The sequence below is a fragment of the Cetorhinus maximus genome, chromosome 17 (genome assembly GCF_964194155.1).
Source record: "Cetorhinus maximus chromosome 17, sCetMax3.hap1.1, whole genome shotgun sequence".
In the NCBI taxonomy this organism is placed as follows: domain Eukaryota; kingdom Metazoa; phylum Chordata; class Chondrichthyes; order Lamniformes; family Cetorhinidae; genus Cetorhinus; species Cetorhinus maximus.
In genome coordinates, this window is record NC_135895.1 from 101719415 (window position 1) to 101734967 (window position 15553).

Below are 15553 nucleotides of genomic sequence, written 5' to 3' on the forward strand. Positions count from 1 at the left end.
GAGGTACATTTGCATTTTGTTGAATAGAGCATTCAAGAGTGGGAGTGAAATCTTGCACCTAGCTAGGAGACACCAAGCAATATGTTTATATTACGAATAAAATTAGTACTATGAAAGGGGTTTTATTGTTAGAAGAGGTGGAGTTCAAAGGGCCTGGTGATACAATGAGAATTTTCATTCAAAGGGTATAACTGAAAGGAGTTTTGTGTGTATAGGGCAAATACATGTAACAGCTGTACAAAGCAGCTGTAAGCCTACAACTGTCTGCAAAAGAATCAAATTGAAAGGAGCCTTAGTTTGAATTCGTAAGGTGTAAAATGCTTTGCCTGGTGTCTGGTTAAGTTTTTGGTTATTGTTGCCTTAGTGGAGATTAATTTGGGAATTCATTAAAAGTTATGATAGTAGTAATTTGTAGCCATGTATATGTTTAATTTGTTGTAAATTAATAAATGTTTCATTTAGTTTGATATAAAAACCTCTCTAGAACTGGTGGTCATTTCTGAATTCAGAATTGCATCTCAAACATACCAATTGAAAATATAGGTTATGACGGTTGATTAAAGTTTCCCCCTGGGATTTTAAATAACAACTGCTTTTTACCAACTGCTGTGTCATAACAATTGTAAATAGAGTGCAAATATTGGAAATTTCATGCAAGTGGGGATTCAGAGCAGAGTGGGAAGCAGTGCTGTTTTTGCCTCCAATACTTGTGGTTCATGAAAGCTTGTATGAAAAATTTGGTCTAGTGTTTTGGTGCTTAGTGCAAGCCATTGTGTAGAAAAAGGGGAAAAGAAATCTCACAACAAACTTAAAAAGTACGTATAAATAATACAGACTAAGATATGGCAGAGCGGGCTGTGGGTCCAGACTGGAGTGCATGGGCATTTGTGGATCGTGAGATTATCTAAAGTGACCACATTTGCAGTAAGTGCTTCCGACTCAAATCTCACTAGCTGAGTTATTGAGCTGGATTGCAATTTGGAGAGACTGTGACACAGAAGCAAGGGGGAGCAGTATCTGGATAGTTTGAGCAGACTTCAGTCATGCCTTGTTGAGAGGTACAGATCCAGAACAGGGTTAGTGTAACTGATAGTTATGGTAGAAGGTGTAATAGGTCAGATAAAGAATGAGAATCCACAGGAACGAATCCTATTCATCAGATACAATGTACTTGCTACCTATGAGGACAGGTCAGGAGGACAGACAAAATGTAGACCATGGCACTACAAAGTGGGGAGGAGGGCAAGTGTTATGTGGTAGCTGTAGGGGATTCAATAATAAGGGGGTCAGCTAGTATCCTTAGTAAGCAGGATTGAGAGCCCCACATCATATGGTGTGTACTTGATATCAGGTTGAAGGACCTCGCAAACTGAATTGAAAAGGCATTGGAGAGGGAGGGGAAAATCCAGTCATTGGGTCCAGGTTGGAAATGACAACTTTGGAAGAGCAGGCAAGAGGTCCTATTTGGAGAATACCAGGAAATAGGAGCTAAATTGAAGAACAGGTTCTCAAAGATTATAATCTCTGGATTATTACCCAAATCCTATGCAAAATGACACAGAGTGAAAAGATTAGCGAGGTCAACATGTGGCTGAGGCACTGGTGTGGGAAAGAGAGATTCCAGCTCATTGGTCACTGGTGCCAGTATTAGGACAGGGAGGGACTGAACTGTTGTCATAGAGTCATAGAAGTCTGTAGCACTGTAAAAGGCCATTCGGCCCATTGAGTCTGCACCAGTCAAACAAGTACATAACTATTCTAATCCCATTTTCCAGCGTTAGACCCATAGCCTTGTATGCCATGGCATCGTAAGTGCACATCCAAACATTTCTTAAATGTTATGAGGGTTTCTGCCTCTACCACCCTTTCAGGCAGTGAGTTCCAGATTCCCACCACCCTCTGGGTGAAAAAATTCTTCCTCACATCCCCTCTAAACCTCCTACCCCTTACCTTAATTCAATGCCCCCTGGTTATTGATCCCTCCACCAAGTGGAAAAGTTCCTTCCTGTCTACCCTATCTATGCCCCTCATAATTTTATACACCTCAATCATGTCCCCCCCTCAATCTCCTCTGCTCCAGGGAAAATAACCCCAATCTATCCAATCTCTCCTCATAACTAAAACTCTCCAGCCCAGGCAACATCCTGGTAAATCTCCTCTTCACTCTCTCGAGTGCAATCACATCCTTCCAATAATGTGGATTCCAGAACTGCACGTAATAATCTAGTTGTGGCCTAACCAGCGTTTTATACAGTTCCAGCATAACCTCTCTGCTCTTATATTCTATGCCTCAGCTAATAAAGGCAAGTATCCCTATGCCTTCCTGACCACCTTATCTACCTGTTCCGCTACCTCAAGGGACCGGTGGACAAACACACCAAGGACCCTCTGATCCTAGGTACTTCCCAGGGTCCTACCATTCATCGTGTATTCCCATGCCTTGTTTGTCCTGCCCGAGTGCATCACCTCATATATATCCAGATTAAATTCAATTTGCCACTCATCAGCCAACCTGACCAGCCTGTCTATATCCACCTGTAATCTAAGACTATCCTCCTCATTATTTACCACCCCACCAATTTTTGTGTCATCTGTGAACTTACTGATCAGTCCTCCTACATTCAGGACTAAATCGTTTATATATGCCACAAACAGCAAGGGACCCAACCCCGATCCCTGTGGAACCCCACTGGACACAGGCATCCAGTCACAAAAACATCCCTCAACCATCACCCTCTGCTTCCTGCCACTCAGCCAATTCTGGATCCAATTTGCTAAATTGCCTTGGATCCCATGGACTCTTACCTTCGTTATCAGCCTCCCATGCGGGACCTTATCAAAAGTCTTGCTGAAGTCCAAGTAGACTATGTCAAATGCATTGCCCTCATCTACACACCTGGTCACCTCTTCGAAAAATTCAATCAAATTGGTCAGATATGACCTCCCCTTAACAAAACCACACTGACTGTCCTTGATTAATCTCAGGTGTAGATCAATTCTGTTCCTCAGAATTGCTTCCAATAGTTTCCCCACCACGGAGGTTAGGCTGACTGGCCTGTAGTTCCCTGGTTTATCCCTTCCTCCCTTCTTGAATAACGGTACCACATTGGCTGTCCCCCAGTCCTCTGGCACCTCTCCTGTGGCCAGAGAGGTATTGAAAATTATTGCCAGCGCCCCTGCTATCTCCTCCCTTGCCTCGCTCAACAGCCTGGGATACATTTCATCCGGGCCTGGAGATGTATCTACTTTTAAGCCTGCCAGACCGCTTAGAACCTCCTCCCTTTCTATGCTAATTTCTTTAAAGTCCTTCTGCCTGATTTCCATGCCCATGTCGTCCCTCTCACTTTTGAACACCGACACAAAGTATTCATTTAGAGCCCTACCTATGTCCTCCGGCTCCACACACAAATCACCACTATGGTCCTTTCCCTAGTTATCCTCTTACACTTAAGGTACTTGTAAAATAACTTTGGATTTTCCTTTATTTTACCTGCCAATGTTTTCTCATGCCCCCTTTTTGCTCTCCTAATTTCCTTTTTAAGTTCCCCCCTGTTGGGGGAGAGCGGATTTTAGTAAAATAAGGCAGGATCTGGCCAAGGTAGCCTGGGAACAGCTACTTGTGGGGAAATCTGCAGAAGAGCAGTAGGGGGGTGTTCAAAAAGGAAATGGGGAGGGTACGGGCTCAACATGTTCCCTCTAGGGTGATAGGAAGGAGTAACAAGCCCAGAGAACCATGGATGACCAGAGATATTCAGGATATGATGAGAAGGAAAAGAGAGGCTTTTAGCAGGTACAAGGGGAGCAAATCAGCGGAGGCATTAGTGGAGTACAGAAAGGGCAGGGTGGAACTTAAGAAAGCAATTCGGAGAGCAAAGAGGGGATATGAGAAAGCTCTGGCTGGTAAAAGTAGAGAAAATCCCAAGATATTCTATAAGTATATCAATGGGAAGAGGATAACCAGGGAAAGAGTAGGGCCCAATAGGGACCAAGGGGGCAATCTATGGGTGGAGCCAGAGGACATCGGTAGAGTGTTGAATGAAAACTTCACATCCGTCTTCACCCAAGAGAATGAGGATGGAACTCGGGGAGAGAGACGGCAAGGTTCTTGAGCAAATTGATATAGGGAGTGACAAGGTATTGGAGGTGTTGACAGGCTTAAAAGTGGACAAATCTCCAGGTCCAGATGATTTGTGTCCCAGACTGCTGAGGGAGGCAAGGGAGGAGATCGCAGGGGCTCTGACCCAAATTTTTAATTCCTCTCTGGCCACGGGGGAGGTGCCAGAGGACTGGAGAACAACTAATGTGGTTCCGCTATTTAAGAAGGGCTGAAGAGATAAGCCAGGGAACTACAGACCAGTGAGTCTCACATCAGTGGTAGGGAAACTATTGGAGAACATTCTGAAGGAGAGAATCTATCTCCACTTGGAGAGGGAAGGTTTGATCAGGGATAGTCAGCATGGCTTTGTCAGGGGGAGGTGATGCCTAACAAGTTTGATTGAATTTTTTGAGGAGGTGACCAAGTGTGTAGATGAGGGTAGTGCAGTTGATGTAGGTTATATGGATTTCAGCAAAGCCTTTGACAAGGTCCCACATGGGAGACTTATAAAGAAGGCAAATGCATATGGGATACAGGGTAATTTGATAAGGTGAATTCAAAATTGGCTTAGTTGTAGGAGACAGAGGGTGATGACAAAAGGCTGCTTCAGTGACTGGAAGCCAGTGTCCAGTGGCGTACCACAGGGATCTGTGCTGGGTCCCCTATTATTCGTCATTTATATAAACAACATATATGACAATGTGGGGTGTAGGATTAGTAAGTTTGCGGATGACATAAAGATTGGCTGGGTGGTTAACAATGAGGTTGAGTGTCTTGGGCTACAGGAAGATATAGACGGGATGGTCAAATGGACAGATAAGTGGCAGATGGAATTTAACCCTGAAAAGTGTGAAGTGAAACACTTTGGAAGGAGTTTGGAAGGAAGACAAGGCAGTATCCAATGAATGACATGACACTAGGAAGTTGTGAGGAACAAAGGGACCTTGGCATGTGTGTCCATAGATCTCTGAAGGCAGAGGGGCATGTTAGTGGGGTGGTGAAAAAGGCGTATGGGACACTTGCCTTTTTCAATCGAGGCATAGATTACAAAAGTAGGGAGGTCATGTTGGAGTTGTATAAAACCTTGGTGAAGCCACAGCTGGAGTACTGTGTGCAGTTCTGGTCGCCACATTATAGGAAGGATGTGATTGCACTGGAGGGGGTGCAGAGGAAATTCACCAGGTTGTTGCTTGGGATGAAACATTTAAGTTATGAACAGAGGCTGGATAGACTTGGGTTGTTTTCGTTGGAGCAGAGAAGACTGAGGGGCAACCTGATTGAGGTGTACAAGATTAATAGGGGCATGGACAGGGTGGATAGGGAGCAGCTGTTCCCCTTGGTTGAAGGGTCAATCACAAGGGGACACAAGTTCAAGGTGAGGGGCAGGAGGTTTAGGGGGGATGTGAGGAATAACTTTTTTACCCACAGGGTGGTGACGGTCTGGAATGCACTGCCGGGGAGGGTGGTGGAGGCGGGTTGCCTCACATCCTTTAAAAAGTACCTGGATGAGCACTTGGCACGTCAAGGTTATGGGCCAAGTGCTGGTAAATGGGATTAGGTAGGAAGGTCAGGTGTTTCTCACGTGTCGGTGCAGACTCGATGGGCTGAAGGGCCTCTTCTGCACTGTGATTCTGTGATACACACTCTATACTTCTCTAGCGCTTCCGCTGTTTTGAACCCTTGGTATCTGGCATAAGCCTCCCTTTTTCTCTATATCCAATCCTGTATATCCCTCGATATCCAGGGTTAACTGGATTTGTTGTGTCACCCTTTGTCTTTACTGGAATATGTTGGCCCTGTACTCTCCCTATTTCCTCCTTGAATGAGTCCCACTGCTCTGACGCAAATTTACCTAGAAGTAGCTGCTCCCAGTCCACTCTGGCCAAATCATTTCTGATCTTATTAACATCAGCCTTCCCCCAATTTAGAACTCTGATTTCTGGCCCATCCTTGTCCTTTTCCATAACAACCTCGAATCTAACGGAGCTATGATCACTATCTGCAAAATGCTCCCCCACTGATACTGCTACTTGCCCAGCTTCATTCCCTAAAATTAAGTCCAGGACCGCTCCCTCTCTTGTAGGTCTTTCTACGTACTGGCTTAAAAAGCTCTCCTGGATGCAGTTTAAGAATTCCTCTCCCTCTAAACCTATCACACTATGACTAACCCAGATAATGTTGGGGAAGTTGAAATCCCCCACTATTACTACCCTATTATTTTTACCCTTCTCTGAAATTTGCTTCCATATCTGTTCTTCTATTTCTCTCTGACTGTTTGGGGGCCTATAGTACACTCCCAGAAATGTGATTGCTTCTTCTTTGTTTTTAAGTTCTACCCATATGGCTTCATTTGAGCAGCCTTCTAAGATGTCATCCCTCCGTACTGCTTTAATTGACTCCTTGATCAATATTGTGATTCCCCCTTCCACTTTTACCTCCTTCCCTGTCTTGCCTGAAGACCCTATATCCTGGAATATTGAGCTGCCAATCCTACCCTTCTCTCAACCATGTCTCTGTGACAGCAATGACATCATACTTCCATGTGTTAATTAGTGCCCTCAACTCATCTGTCTTATTTGTCAGGCTCCTTGCATTAAAATAAATACCATCCAACCTTGCCAAACTCCTTTGTGCCTTAACTGAACTATAACTTCTATGCCTTCCAGACTCACTTGCTCTCTCCTCTAATTTTGGCTGTGCATCTCCCCCTGCTGAACCTCCTCTCAGGACCATATCCCCCTGCTGAAAAAATAATTAGCATGGTCACAAGGACTTTCAATTTGTAAATGAGGGGGAGGGTGCAGGTGGAAAAGCCAGTATTAATAATAGTCCAAAAGCAAATGAAAAGGAAGAGAGCAAAATCATCGTCAGAAATTGTGTTTTCAGCATTATGGGTACAAGGAAAACAATGTAAAGGGAGTAAACCACGATAGTGAAGCATTAAAACAGATGAACAAGTTAGGGCGTGTGATCCAAATAAGCATTCCTTATTCAAACACATGTAGTATATGAGACAAATTGAATGACAATTTTCTGTGTCCTTGTTTGCCTTCTGTTCTTTCTCCCTTCCTGCAGGACTTGAGCTCACTTTATCTCATTTTCACCTTTCTAATTCTGTCCCATTTTCGCCACTCATTCTGTAACTCTTGCCTGTTTCCTCTCCCCTCTCTCTCTCTTGCACATTTTCTATTATGGCTGCCTTCCATCGTAGGTTAGTTTACCAATTTTACATCTCAAAGACATGAACATGTACCTGGTGAGAAGTGGTGAACTGTGTCAGTGGGAAAGTGAGATCAGGGCTAGCTTCAGAAAAGTTGTTCAGGTGATGTCAGAGAAATTGGGGGTTGAAGTGGGAGGGGGTGGAAAGGCTCAGCTCAAGATGCAATGTGTGCAAGTGGGTGGCTTGGTGGTTGGGCAGTTTGAAAAAAAATGGAGAGAGCAACAGAATATGGAGTTCTGTTCCTGACAGTACTGGTGTAAGATTTTGATAATGCTAAGGCCAGAATCCTCCGGTCAGCATGCAGGGGCGATCCCCGCATGCCGACGCGCAAAATGATGCGCGGTGATATCAGGCATGCGTCCCAACAATCACTGCGTGTCATTCCGACCTTCAGTTTGGCGGGCGCACATCGGAGTCAGCTGTGCACCCACTAAACTGTCAAAGGCCTATTAAGGCCATTTATCACCTAATTAAACTGATTGTCTGGGCTGCCCGTCCAACCTTAAGGTTGGCGGCAGGCAAAGAGCCCAGGCAGCCTTCCCAATTATCATGAAACCTCATCCATGGGCAGGATGAGGTTTCATGAAGGGTTTATAAATTAAGTAAAAATTTTTATTACAATACATAAACATGTCCCAGCTCATGTGACGCTGTCACATGAGGGGACAATTCTGAGTAATTTTTTTTCTTTTTTGCAATGTTTGATTCTTAAACAAATCTCCCTGAGGCAGCTCCGTGCCTCAGGGAGATTCCTGCGCTCTTTCTCGTGCATGCGGGTTCCGCGCCCACTCCCGAACCGCCCACCCAACAGGGAGAAAATTCTCCCCCTAAATCTTAGGGTTCTATGTTGGTCTGAAGTAACATTTATGGGTTTTATCTTAGCCACCTTTTTAAACAGTTCAGTTTGAATTTCTGCTAATGGGTCACTTTATGGCCGGGCATTTATGTTTGTAAGGAGCTGGTGTTAATGGATTTTTATCTTTTTAAAGGTGCCTTGAGCTCTGGGTTCAAGCAGCTGTATGTTGTCTTAATTATACTATGTGTAATTAAGAGCCCCTTTATATTTAAAAAAAATGTATTTGTTTAACTGATTAACTATATTTGTAGGGCAGAACATGTTATTAGAGGAAAGCCTTTCTTTTTTGACATTATGGTAGAAAGTGTTATTAACATTTGTTCTTAATGGCTTTAGTATCAATGGAACTTTGGTTTAAAAATGTTGACGTGAATTGTTTACAATAGGTTGTGTTATAGATAGGATGATGTAACATTGTTTGCACAGTTTCTCTGTATCCACAAGGATGTGTCATTTATTCATGGAATGTATCTCTGGGGATCCAGGGAATAAGGGATGGACATTTGCCTTCAGTCTATATGACTCTAGTTAGAGGTGGGGTGACACAAAATGATCCTCATCCTAAGCCAATGAGAGAGATTAATTTGGACTATTTCCAAATAAGGGATGAGAAGCAGGGATAATAGTTGGAAACTCAAATTCTTCATTGACACAGTTTTACCATAGCTTCTGTGGTATGGTTCCCCTGAGACACAGTTCAAAGTATCGTCACTTCAGAGACAGAAGAAGAAAGACATCGCCTGTGCTGACAGCACTCGAGGAATCCTAGGACCTTGAAGGATAAGAAACTTCTGTGTTGTCTTCACTGTTTTTTGTTAAGTACATGTAAAATCTTGCTTAATAAATTCTACTTGATTCTTAAATGCAAGTTATTTGTACCTTCTTAGGTCAGGCACAACTGAGGACCCCATTGTTAGAAATTAAGAATTTGGTACTTAGAGATTATAATTAAAAGGGGGAGAGAGAAATTAGGGTCAATGGCCTGGTGAGAAGCTAGATCCTAGAGTTTGGAGGCATGGATAATGTGAGCAAGGAGGCTGTGATTCCATGGTAGGGCTTTGGCTTGAAGTTGCAGCGGCAGAAAAGTTTTATGCTGGAATAATCAGAGTACAATGGGTGGGATCTGAGGTTTGTAGTTGGAGTTGGGAAGAAACTCAGCTGGTTATGGGTCAAGCATCAAGAGCGTAGGAAGGTACAGTGTACAAGAACCAAAGCTTCTGGGAAGGGGAGAGTTCTGTGAAGCTCTTTTCTTTGGGGCTGTGACTGCATTTCTAATTCCCACCCTTAGTCCATTTGCCAAACTGTTCCCATATGCACTACATTTGAGATCCCTCTCTTCTCTCCCACCTTTAAATTTCTTTCCAGCTTGTTTCTGCATTTAGTGCCCTGCTGCATTTGAAATCTGTGGAGAAGGTTTCCTTTGCATGCTGTATTTAATATAATCGTACCCATGTTATTTTAAACAGCTTTATGATTTTACATTTTGCGTAGAAAAAGTCTTTTTACTCCACTTCCCGTAAGAGAGAACAATGACCCTGTTATAGCAATAACTAGATACAATGATCTGGATGAAGCTAATGCTGAGATTGTACATTTTATTGTTATTCAGCGGCATACATTTTTCCATATATGATATCCATTTTAAGTTTTTATTATTAGGGCTATTCAATGATGTGGTTATGCATAATCTTCTTAAACAAGGTGTTAATTATCCCCAATATTGGGGGGGAAAAAAACCTAGAAGTTTTTCCTGACTAAAGCTTCTCACCAATTTAGTGAATCAGGACCAAACTATGGTTCAGAATATGTACAAAATGAATTGACGGTTGGTTTCATCTTAAGGTTTGCTGTAAACTAATTAATAAAGAGAACTCATACCTGGACATTTTATAGGAGGAGACCATCCATTTACCGTGCATGTAGATTCCTTATAACCATCGGAAGATGCACAAATGTAATTTACTCTTTGCATCAGCTTGAATGGCCTATACCGTGTGGAGAAACGTGCCTGGATGTTTGGTAGCAAACAGGTGGTTTCTGAGAAAGATAAAGGAACATTATCAAAGCGTATATGTGTCATTGCTATATTATTACACACTTATCAAGGTTAATAACGGAATAGTTCTCTAAGTATAATAAGGTGCTAAATTTTAATACAACCCTAGACAATCTCCCAATAGCAATCAGCTATTAAAAGGTTAATTTCAAATGTAAAATAGTAATTTCCAGTTTTTGCACTTCCAATTTTCCACAAAGTGGCATAACAATGACTTAAATTTAAATAGCCCCTTCAACTTAGTAAAACATCCAGGGCGCATTATTAGACAAAATTTGACGCTGAGTCTCATAAGGAAGTATTAGGGCAGATAACCAAAGCCTGGTCAAAAAGGTAAGTTTTAAGGATCATCTTAAAGGAGAAAAGAGAAGTAGAGAACTGGAGAGCCTTAGGGAGGGAAGATATGGTCACCAATGGCGGAATGATTAAAATTGGGGGTGTGCATGAGGCCAGATTAGAGAATTGCAGATATCTCCCATGGCACAATTTTGAAGAGGAGCAGGGGAGTTATACCTGCTTTCCTAGCCAATATTATGCCTCAGTAGCATCACTAATAAACTGATTGCCTGGTTGTTACCACATTGCTGTTTGTGGGACCCTGCTGTGTGTAAATTGGGTTGTTTTTCCAATATCACAGCAGTAACTGCACCGGGGAGGTGCTGGAGGACGGGAGAATTGCAAACATTGCGCCCTTGTTCATAAAAGGTTGTAAAGATCTGCCCTGTAATTATAGGCCAGTCAGTTTAACTTTGGTGGTGGGGAAACTTCTAGAAACAATTATTTGGGATAGGATTAATAGTCACATGGAAAAATGTGGATTAGTTTGGAAGAGTCAGCATGGATTTGTTAAAGGCCCATTTATACCTAGTCTCTGCTTCCTGTTAGCCAGCCAATCATCTTTCCATGCAAATACGTTACCCCCTGATATGGACTTCCAAAAGGCGTTCGATACAGTGCCACACAACAGACTTGAGGAAAGTTATAGGTCATGGAATAAAAGGGACAGTAGCAACGTGGATACAAAATTGGCTGATGGATAGGAAACCAAGAGTAATGGTTAGTGGGTATTTTTTGGACTGGGAGGTTTGTAGTGGAGTTCCCCAGGGGTCGGTATTGGGACCCTCACTCTTCCTGATATATATAAATAATCTAGATCTTGTTGTGCAGGGGACAATTTCATAGTTTGCGGATGACACAAAACTTGGGAGAATTGTAAACTGTGAGGAGGACAGTGTAGAACTTCAAAAGGACATTGACACATTGGTGGAGTGGGCAGATAGGTGGCAGATGAAGTTCAACGCGGAGAAGTGTGAGGTGATATACTTTGATACAAGGAACATGGAGAGACAGTATAAAATAAAGCATATTATTCTAAAGGGTGTGCAGGAGCAGAGAGGCCTGGGTGTATAAGTACATAAGTCATAAAGGTGACAGGACAGGTAGAGAGAGCTATTACTAAAGCATACAGTATTCTAGGCTTCATTAATAGGGGCATAGAGTACAAGAATAGGGAGGTTATGATGAACTTATATATGACACTGGTTAGACCTCAGCTAGAGAGTATTGTGTACAGTTCTGAGTGCCACACTATAGGATGGATCTGAATACATTGGACAGAGTGCAGAGGAGGTTTACAAGAATGGTTCCAGGGATGAGACACTTCAGTTATGAGGAAAGATTGGAGAAGTTGGGACTGTTTTTCTTGGAGAGAAGGGTAAGACGAAACTTGACAGAAGTTTTCAAAATCATGAGGGGTTTGGACAGAGCAGATAGGGAGAAACTGTTCCCGCTCAAACAGATCAAGAACCAAAAGGCACAGTTTTAAAGTGTGTTGTAAAAGAATCAAATGCGAGGTGAGGAAAAACCTTTCACACAGCGAGTAGTTAGGGTTTGGAATGCACTGCCTGGAAGTGTGGTGGAGGCAGGTTCAATTGAGGAATTCAAGAGGGCATTATTTCTATTTAAATAAATAATAATTACGGGGAAAAAGCAGAAGATTGGCACTAAGTTTAAAATGCTCAGAGAGCTGGTGCTGACATGATGGGCCGAATGGCCTCCTTCTACACTGCAACGATTCTGTGATCTCAGTACAAAAAAATGGTGCCAGGATTTGGGGGTGAGGACCCGTATGTCCTATTGAATGAAATTGGTGTAATGTGCTACTGGGGCTCCAAGGATATGGGTTCCCACAAGGTGATTCAGAAGACTAGAACAGCTGTGTTCGCTGATAATTGCACAATGTTCAGCACCATTCGCGACTTCTCAGATACTGAAGCAGTCCATGTCCAAATGCAGCAAGACCTGGACAATATCCAGGTTTGGGCTGACAAGTGGCATATAACATTCACACCACACAAGTGCCAATCAATGAAAATCTCCAACAAGAGAGAATCTAACCATTGCCCCTTGATATTCAATGGAATTACTATCACTGAATCCCCAACTACCAACATCCTGGGGGGGGTTACCATTGACCAGAAGTTGAACTGGATGTGCCTTACAAATACTGTGGCTACAAGAGCATGTCAGAAGCTAGGAATCCTGAGACAAGTAACTCACTTCTTGACTCCCTAAAGCCAGTCCACTATCTTAAAGGCACAAATCAGGATTTTGATGAAATACTCTCCACTTGCTTGGATGAGTGCAGCTCTAACATCACTGAAGAAGCTTGACACCATCCAGGACTTGATTGGCACCCATTCACAAACATTCACTCCCTCCACCATCAATGCACCACAGTAACAGTGTGTAGCATCTAAAAGATGCACTGCAGAAACTTACCAAAGCTCCTTAGGCAGCACCTTCCAAACCCATGCTGCTACCTTCTAGAAGGACAAGGGCAGCAGATAGATGGGAACACCACCACCTAGAAGTTCCCCTTCAAACCACTCACCATCCTGACTTGGAAATAGATTGCCATTCCTTCACTGTCGCTGGGTCAAAATCCTGGAACTCCCTAACAGCATTGTCAGTGTACCTACACCACATGGACTGTAGCGGTTCAATAAGTCAGCTCACCACCAGCTTCTCAAGGATAATTGGGGATGGGAAACAAATGCTGTCCTAGTCAGCGACATCCACATCCTGTGAATGAATACATTTTTAAAAAAGCATGGAGGAAGGTGAAGTGCTGAGTGCCAGCAAACATCAGTTGGCCATGTCTTTTGGCGCATAAAAGACTTGTTGTGCTTAATGGCATCAAATGTCCAATAGAAGAGGGCATCTGTCACCTGTTGCTCCTTGGTTGATGTTAGAAGACAGATGTAAAACATTAAGGTCACTTGTCACTTTTATTATCACTGGGGGAGGTGGATTGCGGATTCAGATCTTTGGGAATTTCACAGAGGAGTTCAATTGCTTCCTTGGTGAAGCTCAGTCTATGCACATGCACAGCTGCCTTGACAATGCCTCAAATAACATTCACTCCCAGTTGGGGAGGAGTGGGGGTGGTGGTAGTAGTCAGTTCCCTTCAGTTTCTGGCCATGGTGTCTCAAGTACCACACCCTCAACTGACAAAGGCCATCTGCCTGAGAAGTTAATCCTTCCTCTCTCTCCGCAGATGCTACCTGACCTGTTGGGTATTTCCAACATTTTTCTTTTTATTTCATATTTCTAGCATCCACAGCATTTTGTTTTTGTTTTATAATTTCTTTATTGGCAGATGAAAATGAGAAGCCCTGCAAACCAGGAAGCCAGGATTATGAGGTAACACTGAAGGAGTTCCAGACCCTCCTTCAAATACTCAGTGGCCAGAATTAATCGTCTTAAAAGATCTTTCCTCCATACATGCATACAGTTATGTTTAAGGATGCTTTTGTGCATTCTGTGTGATGTGTGCAGAAGTTCCAAAACAGCTGCCGCTATCATTACAGGATGTCCTTCATTATAATATGCTTGCTCTGCCAGGGTCTTGTGCATGGCATTTGATTCTACTGCCATCTGCTGGATATGCTTGGGGAGGATTTTCAGTGCCTTAATGTGATTCTGATGCTCTACAAGCACTCGTGAAATCATGGTGTGAGTGCTCAGTAGGGCCTTATATTCCAAAGTTTTCACCCAAGTACATCAGGCTCTGCAACCAATACTGCATCCTTTGGATTTTTTATGAGTCATGAGTTTGTCACCTATCTTTAACACCACAAAGTGACCCATCTACTTAAAAAATAAGAGTTCATACTGGAATGGGCGAACAACCTCTACCAGATGTTAAAGGTTTTGGTATTGATTCCTTCTGTGCCCAACATCTTTCTCACTTCTGGCTTCTGTAGTGTTGAAGGGGAACAATAAATGTAATGAGATTTCTACTATCCAGGTTTTTCCTCCTGTTAGGCTCATGTAAGGCTTTTCGAAGACTAGAAAGTCTCAAACGTAGAAACTATTTCTGATCATTGACTATTAGCATCTACACAGCTCAAACCATCAGTGGCTACAAAACATTCCACATTTCCCCCCTTTGTTGTTCCCAAGATTTGTTTTGTCTCCTTACTTCTGCAGTCTCTCTGCCTGTCAATCTGCCCTGAGGAAATGTGTGCAATCTTTTATTGCATAATAAAAGTGTTTTTATTGTCAGCCAATTTTGCATTTGGCTTCTATTTGAGAATCCACATCATTTTCTAATTGAATTATCACAGTGAAAGTAAGGTTTTAACAGGTATACATGCACTGTAAGCTGCTATATCCACTTATTACAAGTTGTCCATGCATAGATGCCACTACAGATCATTTAAATTTGTGAATGCACTATTAGAATACAGTTGAAGATAATATTAGGTATACTGTCTGAGGTATATAAAATACACATTAAATATGGAATGCATTAAGAACAGGATGTTGAGGAACTAACTAGAGAACTGAACTAACCACATAAATACTGTGGCTACAAGAGGTCAGAGGCTAGGAATCCTGTGGCAAGTAACTCACCTCCTAGCTCCCCAAAACCTGTCCACCATCTACAAGGCACAAGTCAGGAGTGTGATGGAATATTCTCCACTTGCCTGGATGAGTGCAGCTCCAACAACACTCAAGAAGCTTGACACTATCCAGGACAAAGCAGCCCACTTGGTTGGGGCTTCCACAAACATTCACTCCCTCCACCAATAAACAGTGGTAACAGTGTGTACCATCTACAAGATGCACTGCAGAAACTCAGCAGGGCTCCTTAGGCAGCACCTTCCAAACTCACGACTGCTACCATCTAGAAGGACAAGGGCAGCAGATACATGGGAAGTTCCCCAAGCCACAGGGTTTGGGGAGGTTAATGTGGATGGGGGTGTGATTTTCAGGAAGGAACATGCATGTTCACCGAAGGAAAAGGGTTGTGGCAGG

At 42.9% G+C, this 15553-nt stretch overlaps 1 protein-coding gene and 1 long non-coding RNA gene across 2 annotated transcripts in view; both read right to left on the reverse strand.

Annotated features, from left to right (window-relative positions):
• Positions 1-15553, reverse strand: part of LOC144692655 (uncharacterized) — a 169190-nt gene that overhangs the window by 77499 nt on the left and 76138 nt on the right. The gene's annotated exons all lie outside the window — the stretch shown is intronic.
• LOC144692652 (complement factor H-like) overlaps positions 1-15553 on the reverse strand; it is a 137469-nt gene that overhangs the window by 74743 nt on the left and 47173 nt on the right. The window contains exon 8 of the mRNA XM_078561728.1: positions 10051-10209. Within this exon, the coding sequence (XP_078417854.1) occupies positions 10051-10209 (159 nt within the window). The remainder of the gene's footprint in view (positions 1-10050; positions 10210-15553) is intronic.